A 24,829-nucleotide genomic window follows, 5' to 3' on the forward strand; every position below is an offset into this window, starting at 1 on the left:
ATTCATAGGTGATTCTACTACAATAAAAGTAAAATAGATTTTTCTTTTCCTTAATACATTTGAAGTTAATTGCTGAAAATTATGACACATTATCAAATCAAGGGGATGTGTATGGACGCTATTCCTTCCAAAAACCTAGCTTCAAAGCTTGGGATAGCAAATAGCCTTCAACTATACTAATCTGGTTAGCATGATACTTAACTTTTGCATTTGGTGCCAGATATGATGAAATCTTCTATCAGTTTCTTGGTTCTTAAATGTGGATGTTAGCTGAAGAGATGATTGAAGATGATGGAGAAAAGGGAGGGAGAAGAAATGGAACTGTACAAGTGCATAATGACAGTAAAAGTAGATCCAGGAATATTACCACAGTTGTAGGGCAGCTGTCTTTGATAGATGTGTGGCAAGGTGACTGTGTGATCAGGACTGGACAGCGCTGGGTGCTAGAGACAGGATACTAGAAAAGTTAGGGAAGAGAAAGAAGTATGCTATCCTGCTTAATTGAGACATTTAACTGTATATGTAGCGACTCCCCTGGAGATCCTCACATTTTGGAGGGCCAGCTAATAAATCACATCAATCTTTAGAGCTAACATACTAACAAATTCTGTATAAACTGTTTTTGATTTATTTATTGGGCAACCTTGGAACACAGGATTTCCCCCATTTCTCTGCATTTTACTTCCACTTTTCTCCAGGGCCCTGAATTAATCTTCCTTCCTTCAGTGGAAGGAGAGGTGGGAGTGGGATTATTAAAAAATGTGTGGATTATTATATGGAAACAAAGAAAAACAAATTTTATATACATAAGAACTTTTTTGCATTAAAAATTATTCTTCCGTTTCTGAACTAACTTGAACTTTAAAATATTGCTTCCACTGCCAAAATTGAATAGTTTTGGTCCTTGTTAATTGAGGGATGTGCTTCAATTGTACACACAGAGCCATTAAAGGCTAGATGAATAGGTCATCTGAACATGGAGTCAAAATATCCAGATTTCAGTGTCACAAAGCTGCAGATTATTTCTGAAGAACAGAGTCCACAGATCAGAATTAAAATATTATATCATACAAGTTGTTAAGATCACATGTTGCTGGAAAATGAAGTATTTCTGGAGTGGAAGGCTTATTTAAAAATATTTTTATATTTACAGAGAATCAGGCATACAAATGTTTGTTTTTAAAAGTGTACACTGCTTTAAGGCTATTTATTTTTTAGAAAATATGACTTACATTAATATCTTTTGACAAATATACACGATATTACTCAAACTGCCATGCAACATGTATATTAAGTAATGAAGAAATTGAATATACAAGGCCTAATCTATATTATATATTGAAAATGTACAGTCTAGCCAATATTTAAAAAGTTTCCCTTATTTGGCAGTATTTTCTACAGTTTGTTCATATATTTCCTCTTGGATGATTTGGTAAATACTTTACTGAAATCTAGTCAGTGACAACCTGAGGTACTAAACATTTCTGCCTTACTTCATTGTCTTCAAAATTAATCTGTTTGTTCCTTTTAGGTTCCATCCATGAGTTATGTATTACCGCATTATTCGGCATGGGATCTGCTTCCACTATTGAAACGACTCGTTTTTTCATTTTACTTTTCAGGACCTTCTGAAATTTTTGCCTAGTGAATGCATAAAGTAGAGGGTGAAATATGGTTGTTCCGTATGCCATAACTAGAAAACATAATCTCAGCTTTACCAAAAGGTCACTTGGGCCCAGACATAAAATTGTAGTGTTTAAAACAGAAATGGGTGTCCAGCAGAGAAGAAACGTTGAAATAATCAACAGGGACATTCTGAAGACTCTCTTTTGTCTTTCCCGTCTTTCACGATGTCGTTTTACAGCTCGCCGTAGGGCAATTATTACTGAAACTGAAGTCCTTACGCCAAAGACTACATTTCTCCCGCCACTGCTTTGTGAAACATCAGTAGTCTCGTGTTGTGTAGTCAAAGAAATAGTCTTTTTCTTTCTGGCTTTTTTCTTTTGCCCTGTTGTAAATCTTGTACCTATTCGAATATTAAGAGCCTGGAGTATTTTGGTGTATGTAATTAGCATTACTATAACAGTGAAGAAAAAAATTGGAATCTGTACTAGGAGATGATAGTACATTCCCAGTTCAGTGTGGTATTCATTTACACTGACACACAAAAGAGTCTTATTTTCCCAAGTACTTTCACTTTGAAGACTGAAAAAATTGACTTCAATAAAGGGAATCAGGAAGGATAAAAGAGAGACAATCCATATTGATGTCATTAACATCACAGCCCTTCCCAATGTCAGAATTCGATTTGCAGGTTTTACAGAGATATCATATCGGTCTAAAGTGATAGCAAAAACGTTGATTGCAGTTGAAACACTTGCAAAAGAAACACAAGCCTCATGGAAACAGCAAATTAGAGCACTGTTACTCTCCAGTGAAAGCAGAAGGATAACTATAGTTAGAGGAATACATCCCACACAAATTATTACATCAAGTACGTGAAGGTTCATTGTAATAATGTTACTGACAGAATTGATTAAGTTGGATTTCATGCAGTAAAGTACCAACACGGTGAGGTTGCTGCCAAGTCCCAACACAATTTCTAACATCAGAAATCCAGTGAGAGAAACTTGAAAGCTTAATGGATATGACAGTGCTCGGTACATATTGGTGTTGATGTCATCAATGGCATCTTGAACTGTAATGTTAGATTCAGACTGCATGTTGACTTCCGGAATGGGAGAGAAGCACATTCTTTTGTTGCAGTTGTTTTTGTCCTAAAAGATGAGAGAAAATAGTTTTGTATTTAATTCTGACACTTTTAAAATCACTTTAGATAAATACAGAAAAACAGGTATTTCATTCTATCAAAATCTAATCAATTATATATTTAGATTTGTGCATGATTTGGGCTCAGGAATCTGAGGATCTAGCAAAACACCAGCTTTTAAAATAAAATTTGATTGTAAAAAACCCCCCAAAAAACTTGTTAAAAGCCTTTGTTTACAGAGACAAGGCCTTGTTTATGATATGGCTCTTACAAAGGACACGTGGTAGAACAAGCTATATTGGTACATTGTGTTTTATCATGTCTAGGGCCATTTTAAAAAAATGTCCACATTTATTTAAAACTTAGCATATATAAAGTAATGTTAAAAAACCTTTTTAGGAAAAACAAGGTCAGAAGAATGGAGGGGAGTTGCTTGTAAACCACTGAAATATCACTTAATAGATCTTCTCTTCTATAGGTTTGTTTACCTCCTTCTTTTGAAAACTTTTTGTAAAAATGTGATTGACAGAAGATTTGCAATTCCAGAGTTCATTGAAATTTTATAAAACTTTAAAATGTTTATACATTAAATTTTCTTTCAGAATTTTGTGTGTACATATATTATCTGTGTGTGTGCGCGCGTGCGTATGTATATTTATATGTGCATGTATATTTTCATTATAAGTCATGTATATATAACTTCAACTGTAAAATTATAGATGAATGTTTAAGTGTAATGAAGTAGATTTTCAAAGCATTGCATTTCCATATGCTGATATTTATATTTCCTGAAGTAAATATTTAAACTTTAACTATTAGCCACACTGGTGAAATACTCTCCCTTTGATTTATGGACTTGTGTGTATCAGGAGTATTTAGTAGCATATTTATATTTGTAATCTAATTAGATGATGGAATTAAGGAGACGGAGACAACAGGATTGTTTGTATTATGTTTGTTTTTTACATCATGAAATGAAAGTGTATCTCTGCTTTGAGGCAAGAAGGCTCAGTGATGTAGCATTAATCACTGCTGTGTGATTTTTTTTATCTTATGGCCACACCTTCTGTGGCTTACAAATGCTAATAAATTGAAATTTAGTGTCTGCTTAAGAGGCTTGCCACTGTACCATTTTTTCTTAACCAGCATATAAAATTAATAAATAAAATAAACTAAGGAAGGAAAGATTTTTTTTCTCTTGGTGTGGTGGTACTTGAAATTTTGAGCACTTTTAAAATGAAAATGAAAATATATTTGGTATAAGGATTAATTTAAATGGAGAGCATTGTTCTTCTCTAAATACAGTAAGTGGAAGGCACTAAAGAGAATAAAAATGAGTGGCTTTTTTAATGCAAGTATGAATTATGCACACTCTAGATGTAATATGCAAATACATTTATCTACAATTCTGAGAAGCCACAATAGTTCAGTACTGTTAATTGCAAACTTTTTATAATGAAGGTTCTTTGTATGCGTCAAGAGTTACTTTACATGCCTTTTTAAAAACAAAAAATTTGAATGAGCCTCAGGTGTGCAATGAAACAAGAAATATTCCAAAAGCTTTGTTCAACTTTCACTTTATGCAACCTGAAGACAGTTTATATATAGCTTCAAGACAGTATTATTTCCTCTGTGTATGTGGTCTTATTTAGCTATGGACATATTATGGAAACAATTCCAAATGTGTTACTTGATAAATTGAATTCGCTTGAACTGGTAAAAGCCAGAAGATTAGAGTAATTTTTACTAAAACAAGCGATGGTCTTAACTGTAAGAATAAGCTGTCTGAAATCTTGTGAAAATGGAAAATTTTAAGTGTGCCAGATTTTACTAACAAACAGATTAAGCATCAGGTCTTTGTCACATCAGATAGATTTGCAGTTAAATAAAAGCAGAAATGTCGAGATAGGAAGATAATTAACAAAATACATCTCAAGAACAGTGCTCTGTTCCACCGGAAAAGGTCAAACAGAGGTTGGGTGCATGCAGCTTCTGACCTACCTGTTTTCTGTTGCCTCAAGGGCCTTTCAGCTCACTGTAGCAGCTTGTCATAAATTGATACATGGTGTCACTGACAGAATTTTGACATGCATTTCACCTGGCAGCTGAGTTGTAGCTGTGCTCTATTTCATCCCTTGCAGAATGTTTCCTTTCTTTTTCTTTTTTTTTTTTTTTTTTTTTTTTTTGGTTCCAACACTTCAGCAGCAAGATTTTGTGATTGAACAAAAGGACTTAATTTCCTGAAATATTTCTACAGACCAGTGCATATTGGTTGGTTGGTCTGCTTTTTAAAGCCACCAGTAAAAACAAAACTTCTTTTAAGTGACATTAAATTATTTCCCCCTTTGTATCTCATGGCAGTATATTTTTATTTTCCAGGATAAATGAAAATAAAAACAGACACATCCAATTTCTGGCTTCAAAAATATATTTAGGCATCCTTTAGTTACAATTGCACGTTTGGTTTTATAATACTTCTCATTACTTTAGAGTGATGGCTTTGTCACATAAGTTGTTTTACATTGTAAAATCCAGTTCATGTGCTCTGATGAAAACCATGGACTGCTTAATTTGGTTTATTATCATTAAAGGAGAATACATAACAGGTCATAAAATTCAGAGAAAAAATATCCATTCGTCATTATGACAAATAAGTGACTTAATATGTAGTGTAGAAAAAGCTTGATTAAAGCCTTGTTTAGCTTGCTGATGAAGTATGCACAGTCTCCTTTTGGGAATTCACGTTTCATTGTTTCTTCGTGAATCAGTAGTTTCCATAAATCTGGTTTTAAATTATAAATCCCTTCTTAAGATAGGCTCACCGTTTTGTTTTAGGAATAAACCATTATATTAATCTTCTTTTCATGAAAATATGAGCAGATGTGCTAATCTTCTATGTATATTGTTGAAGTGTTAAACACTTACATAGAAATAGAACCTGTTCCATGTTTTTATTCTAATTCCTTCATTTCTTAAGACTATATATTATAAGTACATCCTGCGGCTCGTAGATCAGACAGCTAGAAAGATGTCCAGTCAATTGCATTCTTCATATTGTCAGTAGTAAAACTGAATTAGATGCTGCATGCCCTTGTGAGAAAAAGAAGAAAAAAAGGTTAAAAATAGGGCTTCTAATAATAATTTTTCAGTTAAGTTATTCAGGAATATATTTATATGGTATCATTTGATTAAAATTATGCAGTATGTGTAAATCAAAATGGATCTCTAAAGTTGACTCCTATTGAAGATATATAAAATCAGTGAGAATATTTTCACTATTTCCTAATAAAATCTTTCCCTCTCTTTCATCTTATTAAAATTAAATATATTGGACGGGTTACATATTTTGCAAATATTAAATGTGGAGTTAAAAGCCAAGAATTGAAATAAAAATTAATGGGCAAAAAGATAGTATCTACAAATGTAGCTAGAAAATATGATTTTTACAGGTCTTGTGAGCAACTAGCTTACACATACTATGTGTCCTCTTCTGTTCATATGACTAATTTAACTGAGCCTCAGTTGCTTCATGGGGAATACATTTGTTTAATTTGCACATGTCCTTGAATTTATTGCTTTGAATATAAAATATTATGCAAATTTTTACAAGTATATTTCCATTGGTTGAAGTATGTAGATTATTTAAATGTTTTTAGGGTCACACAAAAGGTAGTTACAAAAACTAACATTTTTTCCCCATGAATAAGTCAGAGATTAGTCATGTAAATCAACCTTCGAAAAGCAATAAGTATACCAGAAAATGCAGAGTATCTATGATCCTTCAAGGAGTACTTGAGTACATTCATAACATATGTGACTCAATATTTGGAAATGCTGTTGAGAAAAATCTTCTGACTGCATTAAGGATTTTTAGCAGTACTGTTATAGCTTAAGCTGCACTGTTTTTACGTTGTATGAACAAAACAGTTCTTAATATACCACAGTGTATCTTTAGAAAATAACGTTTTTCAACAATTGTACTTTTTTAATGAAAAAAATTAGTATTGTCAAGCAAGAAATACAAGATAAAAGCTCTCAATTTAAGTTGAACCTGGCATCTTTTCCCCTTCAAATATGTTTGTTAAACACTGCTTTTGCTGAATATCATAATAAGGAACATATCTTACCTCTACTAAGGATTTGATCAGTTCTCGATGCAGATGAAGCAGTTCCAGTTTTGAGGGATTCATGTTGTTCACTTGTTAGCAGAGTACAGGGGAAAGAGGGTCATAAGCATTTCTTCAAAAAATGACCTCAATGAAAATTTGTGCCTGTGCTGTGCCATTGTTTCAGCATACTGCTAATGTATACATGTAGTGCTGCTTTAGAGGCTGCTGCAGTCTCCCACTCATCCTATTGTAGAATCAATAAGCATCTGAAGATACATAATGAAAGTAATTTAACATACTGAAGGCTTCTGGTCTCCAGAGACAGCATTTAGATTCAGCCTTTCTAAAAAGGAACAGCAATACTTCTCAGAGAGGAAAGCTTACTATGGACAGCTTTTGCAGAATGACAGCCTACCTTGTCGCTTCTCCACACTGCAGAGAGATGCAGTGCATTCACTAATTTTGATTGGTCAGTGATGTTTGGCTTAAACTGTGCTTCATATATATGGGAGTGATTTTTTTTCTGTTTTATATAAGGATTCTTTTGTAAAAAGGCTAAATTTATAAATGAATTGTGCATAATTTTGGAATATATTAGGCATATATGTTTTATTTTTACCATTTCTCTCTACTTTTGTTGATTGTACGATGCATATCACATGACAAAACACTGGTGGAAAATTAGATGAAATGTATACTACTTTAAAAGCCTCTAGCAATTTATGTTTGAATATGTCTTGTTATATATCCTGTCTCTGAGGTTCTTTGTTCTGAGAGTACCTCTGATACAAAACGGCTGCATCTTTTCTGTGAACCATACTCAACCAGTATGTTTATATGCAGGTCAGCATTTAGGTCTTTATATCTGATTAAATTATATTCAGGATAAGTAGACACCACATACATATCATGATTATCTGAATTAGAATGCTCATAGAATATTCATATTGTTTATTAAGAGGGGGTAAAAATCCAATTTAGTTCATAATCTAAAGAGTGATTTTTCCAGATCCCATTACCATGCTCAGTGCATGCACAGTTATGCAGTTTGACAACATAAATTAAATTTAGGGAAGTACTAACCTGTTTAAAAATGTTTGACTAATTTTTTCTAAATGCACCATATGTTTTGTCAGTGTATATTTTGTTTCTTGCATTCCATACTCTTTCTACCTCTGTTCCTGAGCCCTTGACCTTCTGGGATTTTGTTTTATGTAGTCTTCACTTTTTAAATATTTAGATTTATAATTTATTTTTCTGTTCTGTTCTGTTAGTATAGACAATGTTGCTAACATCCATACAATGAGGAGAATAACCTCGTTCCTTGTCTTCATAAATTAGGACTAATGCTAAAATTAATTTAGGATGTGAATTAAATATATGCAGCCCAAAATAATATTCAGTGGATATTGTCTTGTGATAATAGAGATAATTTAGGAATTTTTTACTCTAAAATGATGTATTGCTATTAATGTTCCACATCAAAATGTTTTTGAATGATTCTGAATGTCTATAGATGTAATTCTTGAAAAAGTTGAAAAATTATCAAATGTTAAAATATAGCTATTGCATATCAGATTTAGCCGTTTAGCAATTTTAATTGTATTTATTTTTGTAAAATTACCGTACCATTGTTGTGTACATATATAAAAATACATTTGTGTAATTCAGATGTTTGCATTTAATTTTGTTTCAGATTAGCATCAGTGGTATTGATTTATTTTGATACATTGTAGGCTGATGCAATTTTCTAATTTTCAAGTGGTCACATCTATGGCACTTTAGGTAACTTGAACTTTTCCACCTTTTCCTCTGGGCAAGATCATTCAGAAAATACTGAGGTGGACAAAGATCACAGTGGGAGCCAGAGATTCTGCACGGCATCTTCTGTGACTTTGCCCCAGCTCCTTCTGACTTCTCTGGGCCTTGTTGACCATGAGAGTCTGATCACAAGTTCCGGCAGCATTGTTCTTGAACAGTTGCATATGACAGAACAGATTCTTGGAGCAGGTGAATTACATACAAAATATGTGCAAGAGATGTACTTGCTCCACTTACAGTAGAGTTCAGGGTGTGTTGGGGACCTGTTGTTCAGTTGAATAGATGAATTCCCGTAAATACTCCAATTTCAGCTCTCTTCCAGGAGAGGCTGGATAAAGATGTAAGATGTTGAGGGGATGGAGGAGTTTTAGCTATAGGAATGGGGGGGGGGGGGGAAGATGGATTTTAGATGTTATGGAGACAGAAACATCAAGATTTTGATGTAGCCTGGATGTGTGAGGCAAGGGAGGAGGAGGAGGAGTCCAACATGACCTCCAGGTTACGGCCTGAGTGATGGAGGATGGTGGTGGTGGTGACAAAGCTTTGGAGTAGTAGAGAGAGGTTGGGAGGGAAGATAAGGAGTTCAGCTTTGATCACATTAAGCTTAAATTAGGGCTGTCGATTAATCGCAGTTAACTCACACAATTAACTCAAATTATTCATGATTTAAAAAATTAATCAGAGTAAGAAGAACAGGAGTACTTGTGGCACCTTAGACTAACAAATTTATTAGAGCATAAGCTTTCGTGGGCTACAGCCCACTTCACTGTTGAACACTAAATACCAATTGAAATTTATTAAGTATTTTTGGATGTTTTTCTACATTTTCAGTTATATTGATTTCAAATACAACACACAATACAAAGTGTACACTACTCACTTTAGATTATTTTTATTACAAATATTTGCACTGTAAAAATGATAAACAAAATAAATAGTATTTTTCAGTTCACCTCATACTGGTACTGTAGTGCAGTCTCTTTATCGTGAAAGTGCAACTTACAAATGTCTATCTTTTGTTACATAACTGCACTCAAAAACAAAACAATGCAAAACTTTAGAATCTACAAGTCCACTCAGTCCTACTTCTTGTTCAGCCAGTCTCTAGGACAGACAAGTTTGTTTACATTTATGGGAGATAATGCTGCCTAATTCTTATTTACAGTGTTGCCTGAAAGTGAGAACAGGCGTTAACAAGGGGCTTTTGTAGCAGGCATTCCAAGGTATTTACATGCCAGATATGGTAAACATTCAGAAGCCCTTTCGTGCTTCATCATTCCGGAGGACATGCTTCCATGCTGATGACGCTCGTTAAAAAAATAATGCATTAATTATATTTGTGACTGAACTCCTTGGGGGAGAATTGTATGTCTCTGGCTCTGTTTTACCTGCATTCTGCCATATATTCGTGTTATAGTATTCTCTAGTGATGACTCATCACATGTTCATTTTAAGAACACTTTCACTGCAGATTTGACAAAATGCAACGAACGTACCAATACTAGATTTCTAAAAATAGCTACAATACTAGTCTCAAGGTTTAAGAATCTGAAGAGTTCCAAAATTTGAGAGGGACGAGGTGTTCAGCATGCTTTCAGAAGCCTTAAAAGAGTAACATTCCGATGCGGAAACTACCGTACCCAAACCACCAAAAAAGAAAATCAACCTTCTGCTGGTGGCACCTGACTCAGAGGATGAAAATGAACATGCATCGGTTCGCAGTGCTTTGGATTGTTATCAAGCAGAACCTGTTATCAGCATGGATACATGTCTTCTGGAATGGTGGTTGAAGCATGAAGGGACATATGAATCTTTAGCGCATCTGGCATGTAAATATCTTGTGACGTGGGCTACAACCATGCCATGAAAACATCTGTTCTCACTCTCAGGTGACATTTTGAACAAGACGCAGGCAGCATTATCTCGTGCAAATGTAAACAAACTTGTTTGTCTGCGTGGTTGGCTGAACAAGAAATAGGACTGAGTGGACTTGTAGGCTCTAAAGTTTTACATTGTTTTATTTTTGAATGCAGTTATTTTTTGTACATAATTCTACATTTGTAAGTTCAACTTTCATGATAGAGATTGCACTACAGTACTTGAAAAATACTGTTTCTTTTGTTTTTTACAGTGCAACTATTTTTAATCAGAAATAAATATAAAGTGAGAACTGTACACTTGGTATTCTGTGTTGTAATTAAAATCAATATATTTTAAAATTTAGAAAACATCAAAAAATGTTTAAATAAAGGGTATTCTATTGTTTAACAGTGCGATTAATTGCGATTCATTTTTTAATCGCTTGACAACCCTAATTAAAATTTTCTGTAGAAAGATCTGGGAGGAGAAGTGGTATTGTATGAAGAGAAGTCAGGCGGGCATGTGTGGATGGAGAGATTTACAAGCTATTAATTTAGAAATAGTAGTTGAAATTGTGTGAGTGAATGACACCACCCCTGAAAAGTGTAGAGCAGAAAAAGGAGGGGGCAAAAAAAAAAGCACCTTTACTTTCTCTGCTAGTCATTGTTATAGATGGAGTTGGCAGAGCTGGATATAGATAAGGTTGCCTAACGTTTTCCATTATAAGAACCTGTTTTCAGTTGCTTATAGCTTTGCCAAACGATAGGTTTTTGGGGCAAAATTTCCTATACTGGATGTCTACCTTAGGCATAGTTTTTTTGGCAATTTTTTCAGCTAAAATGGCTCAGCCATTTGTAGGAATGAGATTAGAGAAAAATAAATTGATTTGTCTTGTTAAAAAAAAAATCTTTAAACTGTTTCGCGAAGTTCTAATACCTCCCTGCTGGGGAAAAAGGGCTTGACATTTGGCACTGTGTGGGGAGGAGAGAGTGGCTGTGCTGGTGTCAGGGGTGCTATTTTTGTTCTTTGCATGAAAATTAATCTAAATTGGGCAAACCTATCAGGAACAAAAAGTGTTACATGTGGTCAGTAAATGATTGTCAATGTTGATAGCTAAATTCTCTGAAGATGCCATTTGCACTGATCATGCTCCATCCTGGGGTGCAGAGACTTTTTTCCTACAGTTGTTCCTCCTGGCTGCTGGAGACTGCTGTGATGCTGACACTAGAATTGAGAACACAGAGACTGGTTTTCCTGTGCTCTGTTACAATCCCTCCTCCATACTACCTGGGCTCCAGGGACAAGAGGGAGGGAGAAGTGGAGATAACCTGACTTGTATATGAAGGGAGGGAGAAGTGAGAAGGAGGGTTGTATTGCAGATGCCAGAGGCTGGGGAGGAGTGAAGGGGTGAGGATGTAGGGGCGAGAGTGGGACAGAAGCCAGCGGGAGGGAAGGGGTTGGATGGTATATAGGAGAAGGGGCAGTAGTCAGGTATGTGGGGGTGCAATGTGCAGAGGAGAAGGGAGGTCAGGAACAGGAGCTAGGATGGGGTGGAGAGGAATTAGAGGTATGAGGGGAGAGATACAGGGGGCAAAGGAGCATCAGGGTCTGTAATTGCTATAGCACACTCCTTTCCAATACCTGGAATTGAACCCAAGAGTCTTGAGTCTCAACATTCCTCTGCTGTAAATACATTTTGCTGCTGGTTTTTACAGCTATTTATGCCTCCTTCCCTCTTAGTTGTTGGTGCATAGAGAGGATGACAGTCTACTGCTCCTACCAATTACACCATTATCTCAGGTGGTATTGTGTCTGTGCTGTGGATCTAGCAGTCCAAACTCTGCTGATGACCCAAGTTGGTTCCACAAGAGAGAATTTCTGGGTCTGGGTTTCTTTTTAAAAAAAAATTAGAAAATTACATAAAAAAATACATTCAAAGAGCATTAGTGTTGTAAAGTCAAGCATTCATAATCCTAGGCTTGACAAGCTTGTCAACTGTCTGCCTCTTTGACCATGGCAAAATATTGTCAGGTAGTGCAAGAAGAATGCCCTGATGTAGGTGGCAGCCCAGCTCTTTGATTGGATCATGGTGCCATTATTTCCATTATTTTAGAACATCATTTTACATTTTTCTAAGTTAAAATAACACAATTAAGTAACTTGGCTTTTGTAATTAAGCATACATGTCTGTCTTGGGCTAAGCCTGTTGGAAACCATAAAGTCTTAATCTTTTTTCAGAGTAACAGCCGTGTTAGTCTGTATTCGCAAAAAGAAAAGGAGTACTTGTGGCACCTTAGAGACTAACCAATTTATTTGAGCATGGTTAGTCTCTAAGGTGCCACAAGTACTCCTTTTCTTAATCTTTTTTGTTACTGTTACTTTTCTGATAAATTAGTGCTTTCAAGTATTTGACCATTTTTATGTTGATTTTGACAGTATTTGACTGGCCAGTTGATCTGGGGTAGTGGAACCAGGGAGGGGTGGGGCTAGTGCAACCACAATGTATATATTATGGGGGGTGATCTATTTTCACCCCAACAGTATATCCTCTCTACCTGGGGAGGGTGTGAGACAAGACAGTCTTCCCTCTCTAGCCATGCCCCCTCAGAGTTGGGGAGGCAGTGGCTGAGCAGAGCCATGTCATTTTGGGCACTGGGGGCAGAAGTAGGTTGTTTCCCCTCAGGGCAGGAGCTGCTGCTAATTGTGTAAAAGCAGCAACTGGGGCAGGGAGCTGGATGCATGGCTGTTCTGGGTGCCCAGCGTTGCGATGCTTTGCTGCTATAATTGTCCTTGCCATTCCACTTTCTCAGCCTACTGTACGTCTCCAAGGTCAAGGGAAGACCCTACCCAGAGCCCAGGGCACTGCCTTAGCTTCCTCTGCATCCTGGGCTCCTTGCTGCATACCTCCAGCCCCAAATAGTAGCCCCTGCCCCCCATTCAAAGTGAGTTTCCATCACCTCTGAATTAGCCAATTATTTTTGTACTGACCCTTGTCTGTCAAATAGACAGCTTCTTAAACGTCTCCATTTTATGGAAGTACTTACATGCCTCTAATCACTTCCATTGTGCAAAACGGAGGGTTTTTTTACTACTTAAACATTAAAAGCTCCTTTTTGATACTTGGCAAAAAGTGTGGTCTAACTAGCTAGCTAGATCGTAATATAAATAAACTTTAGCTTGAATATTTATTACTTTTCTTTAAACTTGCCATCCCTGCCCTTATCCCTTGTAGTTGGAGAAAGTATACATCTTTAAAACTGTTTTGAAGGTTGTCAGAATAGCAGGACTTCCATATTCCACCCTGGAAGAGACTATCTTTCAGAGATGGGTAAATCCCTATAAACATTAATGATGGTTTTTGCTATATAAATGCAAGTGATTATTGGGATGTATTTTTATGATCTTTATAGATTTAATGGAAAATGTTAAATTGACTGTCACAGGGTGTCTGGCCCTTTAAGAGGGAGCTGGGGCCAGTACTCCTGGACTGATCACCTGAGTGATTAAAAGAAAGGCACCTGGGCTTCCGAAGGGTCTTAAGAGCCTTCTAGGAGAGGAAAAATGGCCAGGGTCAGGAGCAGAGCGGGAGTGCTGCTGGAGCCAGCCCATGACCAGCTGGCGGAGCTGGGGCTGAGCTTATGAGAGGTGAAGTCTAGTATGCCTTCAGAAAGGAGCAGTTTGAAAGTTTAGAGATTACAGACCAAGGATCGGAAGCCAGGGTAACCCTGTGACTCTAAAGGGGGATGGGTGAAGCAGCCGGAGAGTGTGAGATTTGGTGTTTAACAGCAGACAATTGAAGACAGGCCTCAGAAGGGAGAAGCTGTGTCTGATGGGAGACTGGAAAGAGATACTGTGTTTAAAAACTGGAAAGCAGCCAGACCCAGGATATGTGTACCCAGCAAGAGGCAGGATAGAGAAAGATTGTCTTTAAGTTATTGTATGTTAATAAGCTAGTCCCCAAGAAGGGGTGCTATTGTATGACTCAGGCCTTCGTTGTGTATTGAGGAGCTCTGAGGGGGATGGGAAACTGGAGCAGGAGCTGCAGAAATGCCTGAGACTAGTGGCAGGTGCTGCAACATGTGGGGCATGTGTGCTCACAAAGTGTTTCTTTTAAAAAACATAAAATGACCATGAAATGTGATATTTTATTTTTTTCCATTGTTATGTTTTTAACTCTGAGCATTTTGGCTGGTATTGAGAGCTTTCCATTCTCTCGTCAAGGACTCTACAGTACTGACTTGACAACTCTACTTTAATTATTGTGAATTCTAATTATTGTGAAAGCGCTTGGAGCTCTGGATGGTTGCATATATATAACTGTTATAAATCTAGATAAAAATACAGCTGCTGTTGCTCAACCTCAGCATCCAGGGGGGCGCGTGTGTGTGAATTACTCCCTCCTAATACTGTATGGGGAAGACAGTATTCTGTAACCTTTCATGTTTAGTTGTACTGCTGAATGATTGGTTTCAGAGTGGTAGCCATGTTAGTCCGTATCAGCAAAAACAAGGAGGAGTCCTTGTGGCACCTTAGAGACTAACAAATATTTAGTTTGTTAGTCTCTAAGGTGCCACAAGGACTCCTCCTCGTTTTTGCTGAATGATAGAGGCTTATAAAGCAGAGCATTTGCATGTGTGTTGGCTGTAGAATGAGCTCAACTGAGCAAAAACTTCCCGACATTTGAAAGTCTAGGATGTTTGTTTTACACTGATTTCATTTAAGCATGTTATGTGTTTGAACAAGATTTGTGTAAGTTTCTCAATGCTTGGAACTTTCTAAAGTAAATCTTCCACAGACTACAAAGCAAGTGCAAATTCTTTGTTTAGCAATGTACTGAAATATTTCAAGTACCTTAACATGTTTTGGGTATCGTGATCATGAAAATTATTTAAGGAATTACATTGTCTGTCATACCTGCTATTTTGCAATAAGAAAAATAGCACTCTTCCTAGTCCCCTACATAAACAAAAATCAGCTTTAATAATTACTATTAGAGACCCCACCCAACAAGTGGTTGCAAGAGGAATTGCCAACATTAAAAAAAAAAAAATTAAAATATTTGTTTCCAGTTGGGAACTACTTAGGTGTATCTGACTCAGTCCTGAATAGGAAGCTGCCTCCTCCAGTTTTCTGCTTAGGATTAGCATAAATGATCATATATACCAAAAAGAAAAGGAGTACTTGTGGCACCTTAGAGACTAACCAATTTATTTGAGCATGAGCTTTTGTGAGCTACAGCTCACTTCATCAGATGCATACCGTGGAAACTGCAGCAGACTTTATATATACACAGAGAATATGAAACAATACCTCCTCCCACCCCACTGTCCTGCTGGTAATAGCTTATCTAAAGTAATCATCAGGTTAGGCCATTTCCAGCACAAATCCAGGTTTTCTCACCCTCCACCCCCCCACACAAATTCACTCTCCTGCTGGTGATAGCCCATCCAAAGTGATACCAAGGTAGTCAATTATTTTTTGTCAAGGGCCAAATTTCTTGGTGTAGTCAAGGTCCAGACTCCAGAGAAAATAATAAAAAACAACAGTAATGTTGATAATAAATAAATAAAAATATTTTGGGGTCTGTTCAAAGGCATCTGGTGGTCCAGATTTGGCCCAAGGTCCATGTATTATCTACTCCTGTTATATACCTTCTAATAGCTCTAGCAGCAAAGATTCCTCTAGCCATGGTCAGAAGACACAAGGGACTTGTGATCTTTAATGACCACATCTGCCCCAGATTACCCCAGATTGTGATGCACTTACTTGCATGAGGAGTGTTACCAAGTAGTCTCATTGACTTCAGTGAGCCGACTTGTGGTGTAAGGTACTACTCAACATAAGTAAGGGTATCACAATCTGGTGCAGTGATAACCAAGTCCTATAGGCCTCTTTTTCTCTGTCATTTCTTTATATAATTTGCTTTGGAGTATGTAAAAAGTTTATCCAGGGGACATGCTGATTTCAAATAAAAGTTCAGTGATCAGCCATGGTAACTAGGAATGTTTCTACCTATATCTGTCAATGACAAATGCATACTGTACCTTTCTTCAGGCAACAAAATAAAATTTGTTGATGGCAATGATTTTTTTTCTGTGAATGATAACTAGAAGTAATTAAAACTGTCAGTCCGGTCCAGACTTAAATTCTAATCTAGGAGCTCATTCATCTCCATTTGTTAGCGGTGATATTCTTACATTGTATTCTTAGAATCGAAACAGTAGCATGTTTATAACCAGTACTGTGTATAGAGTACTATCTCCTCACATGATTTAATATTTCATTTTAAAATGTTCAGTATTCTCAGTAAGTTATTCTCTTCTCACTCCCCCCCAGTATTATCTTTGGAGTGATGATACTTTATGCTGTTGCTCAAGCAGACTATGATGCCTGAGCTGTTTATACATGTGCCATAAACAGACACGTGAGGAATTGAATAAGTAATAAAATCTAATGATAAATGCATAAAAGCAAGGAAATTGAATTAAGCTATTGGAAAAAGAAAAGGAGTACTTGTAGCACCTTAGAGACTAACAAATTTATTTGAGCATAAGTACTCCTGTTCTTTTTGTGGACACAGACTAACATGGCTGCTACTCTGAAACCTAAGCTATTGGAGTGTCTCAACTTCAGCCTTTAGTCTATCAAAACAATCTGTAGCCTAGACTGATGTATGTGCTGTAATACAAAAACATACCTAAGTTTAGACTATACTAAGCTTTATTATGTATCATCATACAGTTTTAATGTAGTGCTATGCATATTTAAACTGGGCTATCTGTATGTTTAAAACATCTCAAACACTTTTCTTAAAGGTTTCAGAGTAGCAGCCAGGTTAGTCTGTATCTGCAAAAAGAACAGGAGTACTTGTGGCACCTTAGAGACTAACCAATTTATTTGAGCATAAGCTTTTGTGGACTACAGCCCACTTCATTGGATGCATAGAATGGAGCATATAGTAAGAAAATATATAATGCGCACACACACACACACAAGGTGGAAGTTGCCATAGAAACTGTAAGAGGCTATTATCAACAGGAGAAAAACACTTTTGTAGTTATAATCAATTCTTAAAAATATTCTAAGTTAAATGGAAATATGCTACCTTCAATGTTGACTTCTATCTGTGTGAAGAACACCATACACACCTATAGATTTGTAGACAATGAGAGCATATGAAGTACTACAATCAACTGTTTCTTCCCTACTTCCTTTCACCCGCTGGTCCCATACCTTGCTTAGGATTTAGAGATCAGTAACTAATGTTTAATACACACATTGACTACTCTCCCTTTTCGAGCTGGGAGGTCTTTCACTGAGTGTGAATCTCTCATTGCACAGAATTACTTCCCTACAATTGTTCAATCTCCAAAAACTAGTTTCCAGAGATTTTTTACTCTGGGAGATCAGTATTGAGGTATGTCTGTGGCCAAATCCCACTTTCACAGGAAGTCATGGCAAAACTCCCATTGCCTTCAAAGAGGGTAGCATTTGAATGAGTGAAAGATTTATTTGTAAAGGAAAAGTAACCTTCAAGGCATCCAACAACTCCCCCCTTTTGTTTGCTGTACACATCTAATGTATAAAACGTTTATTGTTGGAAACTGGTTTGGTTGGCAGTGTGAAAAATATGACAGCAGCCTAACTGTATTAAAATGCTTGTAGGCTCCCTGAGCATAATCCCTTCTTTTCCATAATCAAAGTATTCCCATAATTAGAAATATATCTTGGCTACTATAGGATACTGTAACAGAGTATTTCCTGGTGGTCTTTAAGTGTATCTGTATATAAGAACTCGATGGGTCTAGGGACTAGCAGTATGTTTCAGAATAAAGTTTATACACTTAAGAAATGTGATAACAATAAGGCTGGGCTGATACTATTAACTTAGTATAGTTCATAAAATCTAGAGTCCAGTTTTAATGATCTTGAAAATTTAAAGTAAAGCAGCTGTTACAGTATATTTGGTGGGAGGAATAAAGGTTGGTGTTATCATAGAAGTCAGATAAATGTTATATTTCAGGTCCAGAGTAATCACATTTTTCGTTTGTGTGGAATATAGAATAATTTATTCATAGAAATATAGGTCTGGAAGGGACTTTGAGAGGTCATCTAGTCCAGCCCCCAGGACTAATGCAGGACCAAGAATACCTAGACCATCCCTGACAGGTATTTGTCTAACCAGTTCTTAAAAACCTCTAATGATGGAGATTCCACACTCTCCCTTGGTAAGCTATTCCAATACTTATTTTCTAACTGTAAGGATCGTTATTTCCTAATTTCTAATGTAAATCTCCTTTGGTGCAGATTAAGCCCGTTATTACTTGTCCTACCTTCAGTGGACATGGAGCACAATGGATCACCAGTCTCTTTATAACAGCCCTTAACATATTTGAAGACTAATATCAAGTCCCCCCTCAGTCTTCTTTTCTCAAGACTAAACATGCCCAGATTTTTAACCTTTCACAGAGATCAGGTTTTTAAATTTTTTTTTCCATTTTTGTTGTCCTCCTCTGGACTCTCTTCAGTTAGCCCACATCTTTCCTACAGTGTGGCTTCCAGAACTGGCCAGAATGCTCCAGTGGTGAGGCCTCCAGTCAAAGTAGAATAGGACAATGTCTTACAAATGACACTCCTGTTATTACACCCCAGAATATTAGCCTTTTTTTTGCAGCTGTATTACACTGTTGACTCATACTCAGTTTGTGATCCACCATAACCCCCAGATTCTTTTCAGCAATACTACTGCCTGCCCAGTTAGTCTCTGTACCTTTTTTTTCTTCCTAAGTTTAGTAGTTGGTGCTTGTCATTATTGAATTACATCTCTTTGATTTCAGACAAATTCTCCAATTTGTCAAGGTCGTTTTGAACTCTAATCCTGTCCTCCAAAGTCCTTGCAACCCCTCCCAGCTTAGTGTCGGATGCAGATTTTATAAGCATACTCTCCACTCCCTTACCCAAGTCATGAATGAAAATATTGAATAGTATCAGACCCAGCACAGACCACTGTGGGCCCCCACTAGATACGCCCTCTCAGTTTGACAGCGAACTATTGATAATTGTTTGAATATGGTCTTTCAACCAATTCTACAGCTACCTTATCGACTTTATAGTAACTTCATCTAAACCACATTTCCCTAGTTTGCTCACAAAAATACTATGTGCAACTGTAAAAAGCCTTACTAAAATCAGGATACATCTCATCTACCACTCTCAGCTCCCATCCTCTCGGAGCTTACAAATTGATTGTTTAATAATTTTTGTTGAATAATTGTTTGTTCCAGTATCTTTCCAGATATTGACGTTAGGCTCACTGACTATAATTTCCCAAGCCCTCTTTTTTCCCCCTTTTTAAAAGAAAGGTATAGTTCTCTGGGACCTCACCCATTACTATTCTTCCTTTTTCTTTCACATTGGGAATAGTACACTCTAGATTCAGAAATTTTGTCCTTGCCTATCTGGAACATTAAGACATGGTATGTATTTACTTTCTGAATTAAGTAATCTGTCTACTTATTTGGCCTCCACCATAATATCTAAGCACTAACAGTGCTTTAGTGTTAATAAATAAATAATTCAGCCTGAGTGGAAAAGTAAGGTCACACCCTTCCACTTCATTTTTCCTTCTGACAAACTCAGTGGTGTATAGGCAACATGACGTGTGTGTGTGTGTGTGTATATTTCCAGCTCAGATATGGTGCCTGTTTATATTACTCTAGGCCCTCAGCAGTACTGTGTGTGGCAAATTGCTTGTACGATTATGATGGGTCCCGCGCTTCCTCTTCTGGGGAGGGTTCAGGGCACAGTTTCCTGCCCCTGAACTAGGGTATCTACTGTCCCACTAGTAACCCAGAGAAGGATAGTGGAGAGGGAGGGACCCGGGCCCACCCTCTACTCTGGGTCCCAGCCCAGAGGCCCTAGGGATAGTGGTAAACCACTTGAACTAGTGCTTCCTTCCCCTGAGCTACTTCCCTCTCCTGTTCCTCAGCTTGTGAGGCTTCATGCCCTCTCTCTCTCTCTGCACAAGCCGGGTGTCTCTTTACCTAGCGTCTTGGTCTTCTAGCCAGCCACGGCACTTGTCCAAACTCTCCTCTACTCCAACTCCTCCAAACTGCACTCCTACTCCAACTCCTTCCCCTGGCTGATTGAAACAGGTGGTTTTTATCAGGTGACTAGCTTCAGGTGCTCTAATTGGCTTCAGGTTTCTATAGATTAATTAAAAGCACCTTTCTTCCCTCTACAGGGAATAAGCCGCCTCCTCATCCTGGGACTTACATATCTCTCCTATATCACTGTCCTGCTGCCTTCTGGCCATGCTGTATCACATGTGCATAATTTAAAAAGGTGTGAATTTAATTATCCAAATTTAAAAAATGATAGTGAAGCTCTGAAATGTTTTCTAATCTGTCAAAAGATAATCAAAATCTGCCCATCTCTGAGTAAATAGCTTAGAAATGTATCAAACACTGGCTTTCTTGGCCCGAAGAGGGAACTGAATTTTCTGGAGCATGCCCTTCTTCCAGATGTACATATATAGAGGACATTGGCTCCGACAGCCCAGCTGACATCTAAAATACCCAGGAACTAAGCTTTACAGGGCTTCGTATGTCAAAATCCAACATTCTGAATTGCATAAACTGGATATAGAAATTTAGGTACAGTACATTTCAGTATGGTACAACCACAAAACTCTTATGACTCAGCATATCATAACCTATTGTTTGGCGTGCTGACTGGGTGGTAATTACTTTCTCTAAGAAACATCTTCTGTAAGTCAACAGTATGGTCCATTAACTACTATGTTCAAAGTCTCCTGCGGATAGGTCCATTTCCCCTTTTCTTCTGACCCATCTTATTAGTGATCTCATTTGCATCACTTATTAGTGGTCTCATTTACATTTAGTTGCATGGGAGGAGGAAATGGCTGTATGCAATGAGCCAGGGGTTGGGGTGGGTGAGATGGACTTTTTGCTGAGAGAGATGAGCAAAGGAGAGTGAAGTTGTGGGATCTGATAATTGAGAATACAGAAGTGAGTGAGCTAAACAGCTTTAATAATTAAAATTGTGCAGTGAAATACTTTAAATACACTATTCAGGGTAGTCATGATGATATCTATAGATACAGACTTCCCGGTTATTCCTTCTAAGTAAGGCGATTGTCAAAGAAGAAATTCAGCATTTTATATTAGTTAGATACTACTCTTGTATCTGAACACTGTCTTCTGAGAACATCCTTGTTTGCCAATAACTTGATGTAAAGAAGATATAAAGATATTTTCCATCATCTCAAAAAAACAGACGAAACTAGGGTCCAGTGTTCAGAACATACGTAAACAGTTCTCTGAATTCTGTGAATGTTGGCTCCATAGCAGGAGGACCTGTTCGTAGTTAAGGTAATTTGGTTGTGACATCGCAACCCTCCAACACCTACAGCAAACCTGCTTTGAGAAAGAAGGGAAATCTGGTCCTTTACATTTTTACTGTGTTGGTTCTGCACTGTGTAAACTTAGCACATCACCACCTATGCCATGATTCCATAGGGATGGTGTAATTGTGTCTATAGCTTCAAAGTGGAAACATTCTTAAATGGTAAGAGGGACATTTTCCTGCCTCTTCCAAATCCTTCCCCTTCCTTCAAAATTAATATTCTGCTGTTCATAGAGTGAGAGTGGTGAACTTTGAGCTTCATGGCCCCACTTTTCTATCTGCTGACTGCTTCAGGCTACAGGTTCTTTTAAATTTCTTTAGACATATGCATGGCTCCCTTCCTCTGGATTAGAATGTCTGTCATTCCCATGTGCAAGACTGCCCTATATGGCAATCAATTTGGGAGGATTCTGTGACTGAGCAGCTAGGAATGAGTCTCCTTTGAGTAGCTATGTAATGCCAGGAGTGGTTGCACATGGCCACCACACAGAGAAAAGCCCTCTCAGAATCTTGAGCAAACTCTGTGACTAGTGACCTTTACAAAAATCACTCTGAGGCCCAACCCTGCTCCTGCTGAAGTCAAAGTGGGCATGTATACACTGCATCTGGGAGCAAGCCCGGGTCCTTAGACTCTTGTTAATGGGGCACATTCTAGCACTTGAAAAATAGGTATGTAGATGTTGCGGTTTGGGCTGGAGCTCGGGATCTGTAGTCAGGGGACAGGCTTAAGAGTGCGAGCCACAACCTCTGTACAGCTATTTTTAGAGCCCAGCTAGCACAAATCTGTGGACCTAGGCTGGGAGGCTCATTTCCAGATGCAGTGTAGGTGTGCCCTGGGGTGATATCAATGGGAGAGGAATTGGTCCCAAAACTTCAGTGGGCCAACAGCTGCAGAGACAAATGTGGGTTGCATAGGGTCCATAGAAAATTGCTAATCTGTTGTTTTGTAACTTTGTTTTTAGTTGCCAATTCCATATTCCATAATATTGCTGTGGAGATTTTGGTTTTATTTGTAACTTTATATGTTGTCAAAAATATATTGTAAAAGAAATTGCTGATAACTGTCCGAGCTCAATAGTGACGTGAGACACTGAAGAAACAGAATTAATCACCACTACTTGAATGTTTAAAACTCTAAAAGTTGCCTTTTAGAACTGTATCCAGCTAATGTAAATTAATACTAATCTCTTGTACAGAGTCTTGATTAATGCACCAGTTGAATGAATAACTAAATAGAAAGAAATGCAGTTTTAATTCCAGTGAACATGCTGTTTTTACTGCTTGCTTGTAAAGTTGGCAGCAATGTTTCTTCAGGGTAGTTTTATTGGTTACTGACTTAGTGAAATGCTTAAAGTGGTTTGAAACAAGTATAAATTTAGTTATTTGTAATTTGAAAGAAGTGTGAATTTATTTGTTATGGTTTGGTCTATTTTTGAATTTTACTGCCAGCAGAATAATGAAGGAAATCGTCAAAAGATAAACCAAATATTAAATATTCTCACGTAAGTGTATGGCTAGCAGGCCTCATTGACGGGCGGTCATGCACTCATCAGAGATCAGAACCAGTCTGAATCTGATCACAGGTCACAGATTCAGTTCCTAATGCTCACTCACCCATCGTGTGGCCAGGTATTCTGTCTCTACAGTGGGAGCAGACAGCTACCGTTTCTCACTCTGGGCAGAAAAAATTATTTGTAACAAAAGCTTTCCCCCCTCCTTTTTAACTGGGTTTGTGACTAGCAATGCACTCTCTCATCCTTTCAGAATATAGTCTCTTTGGGCAACTTCAGTTTTGCTTGAAGAAGCGGTCTGTTGCTTGTTAGGTCTCCTTTCACAATAGGGAGGACAAAATGGTAACCAAACAGGTTAGGATGAAGAACAAAGCTCCCTGCTGTCACTGCAAGCTTGCTGACAAGGCAGGGGAAGGTTCAAAATGCCCTGTAGCAAACCATGTTCCAGAATCTCCGGCACAGCCAGGGCTCCAGTCCACCATCAGTAGAGCATGTTGGCTCATCCTTGATGAAGCCTGCGGCTGTTGGACTCAACTGAAACCATTCCATTATCACTGCCACTGCCAAATATTGCTCCCCTGGTAAACATGTGCACTCCAGGTCTCTCTGGAGTGGCGAAAGATGTGTGTTACGCTGCAGCCACAGAATTAGCAGCAACTCCTCTGAGGTATTGAAAATGAGTCTTTTTTGGCAGTAGGAATGGAGAATGCTGTTCATCAGCTGGTATCACTCCATGTCCCTGTCAGCAGCTTCAGAACTCTCACTGAAATGTCACATTTGAGTTCTTCTCTCTCCTTCATCTCCTTACCTTGAAGCATCTCAGCGAATATATTAGAATGATATCACTCAGTATGGAAACACTGATACTAATTTTGTCTATTTCCATGGCAGATTATCTGACTTCAGTCATTCTCACCTATACTTTTCTCTAAATGCCCATCTGATATATGTTCAGATTTTTTTCATAAGAACTGTCATTACCAATATCAGGATCCTTTTGGTTTATACACAGCCTTTAGTGTCTTCACAAAAATGGTGGCTGGTCCATTACAAATTTCACGGAGAAGGGAATTCACCTTTTCCCATATTTGGCTGACATTCTGGTAGAGATCTCCATCCCCAGAGGTACTTATTTTTACCACCTCAGTTGTGATATTCACATTAAGGGTGCACGGGTTCATAAATATCTTAGAAAAAAGCAGTCTATTTTTATTTAAAATGTGAGCTATCTGTATATTCAAGTGTAAGCAAAATAAGGACAAACCATTCTATAGGAGAACAGGTTTGAGAACCAGCAACTGAATGACCATAATTCTTCCAAATTAGTCAGA

The 24,829-nt window shown here is 37.5% G+C and overlaps 2 protein-coding genes across 4 annotated transcripts in view; one reads left to right on the forward strand and one right to left on the reverse strand.

The window, feature by feature from the left end:
- Window positions 1-24,829, forward strand: part of COG5 (component of oligomeric golgi complex 5) — a 310,681-nt gene that overhangs the window by 55,120 nt on the left and 230,732 nt on the right. The window lies entirely within an intron of this gene.
- On the reverse strand, window positions 1,264-2,753 carry GPR22 (G protein-coupled receptor 22). The gene has a single exon (XM_077835441.1). The coding sequence runs from the start codon at window positions 2,751-2,753 to the stop codon at window positions 1,452-1,454; it is 1,302 nt and encodes a 433-aa protein (XP_077691567.1). The 3' UTR covers window positions 1,264-1,451.

The sequence above is a fragment of the Eretmochelys imbricata genome, chromosome 1, assembly GCF_965152235.1.
Source record: "Eretmochelys imbricata isolate rEreImb1 chromosome 1, rEreImb1.hap1, whole genome shotgun sequence".
NCBI classification, from domain to species: Eukaryota; Metazoa; Chordata; order Testudines; family Cheloniidae; genus Eretmochelys; species Eretmochelys imbricata.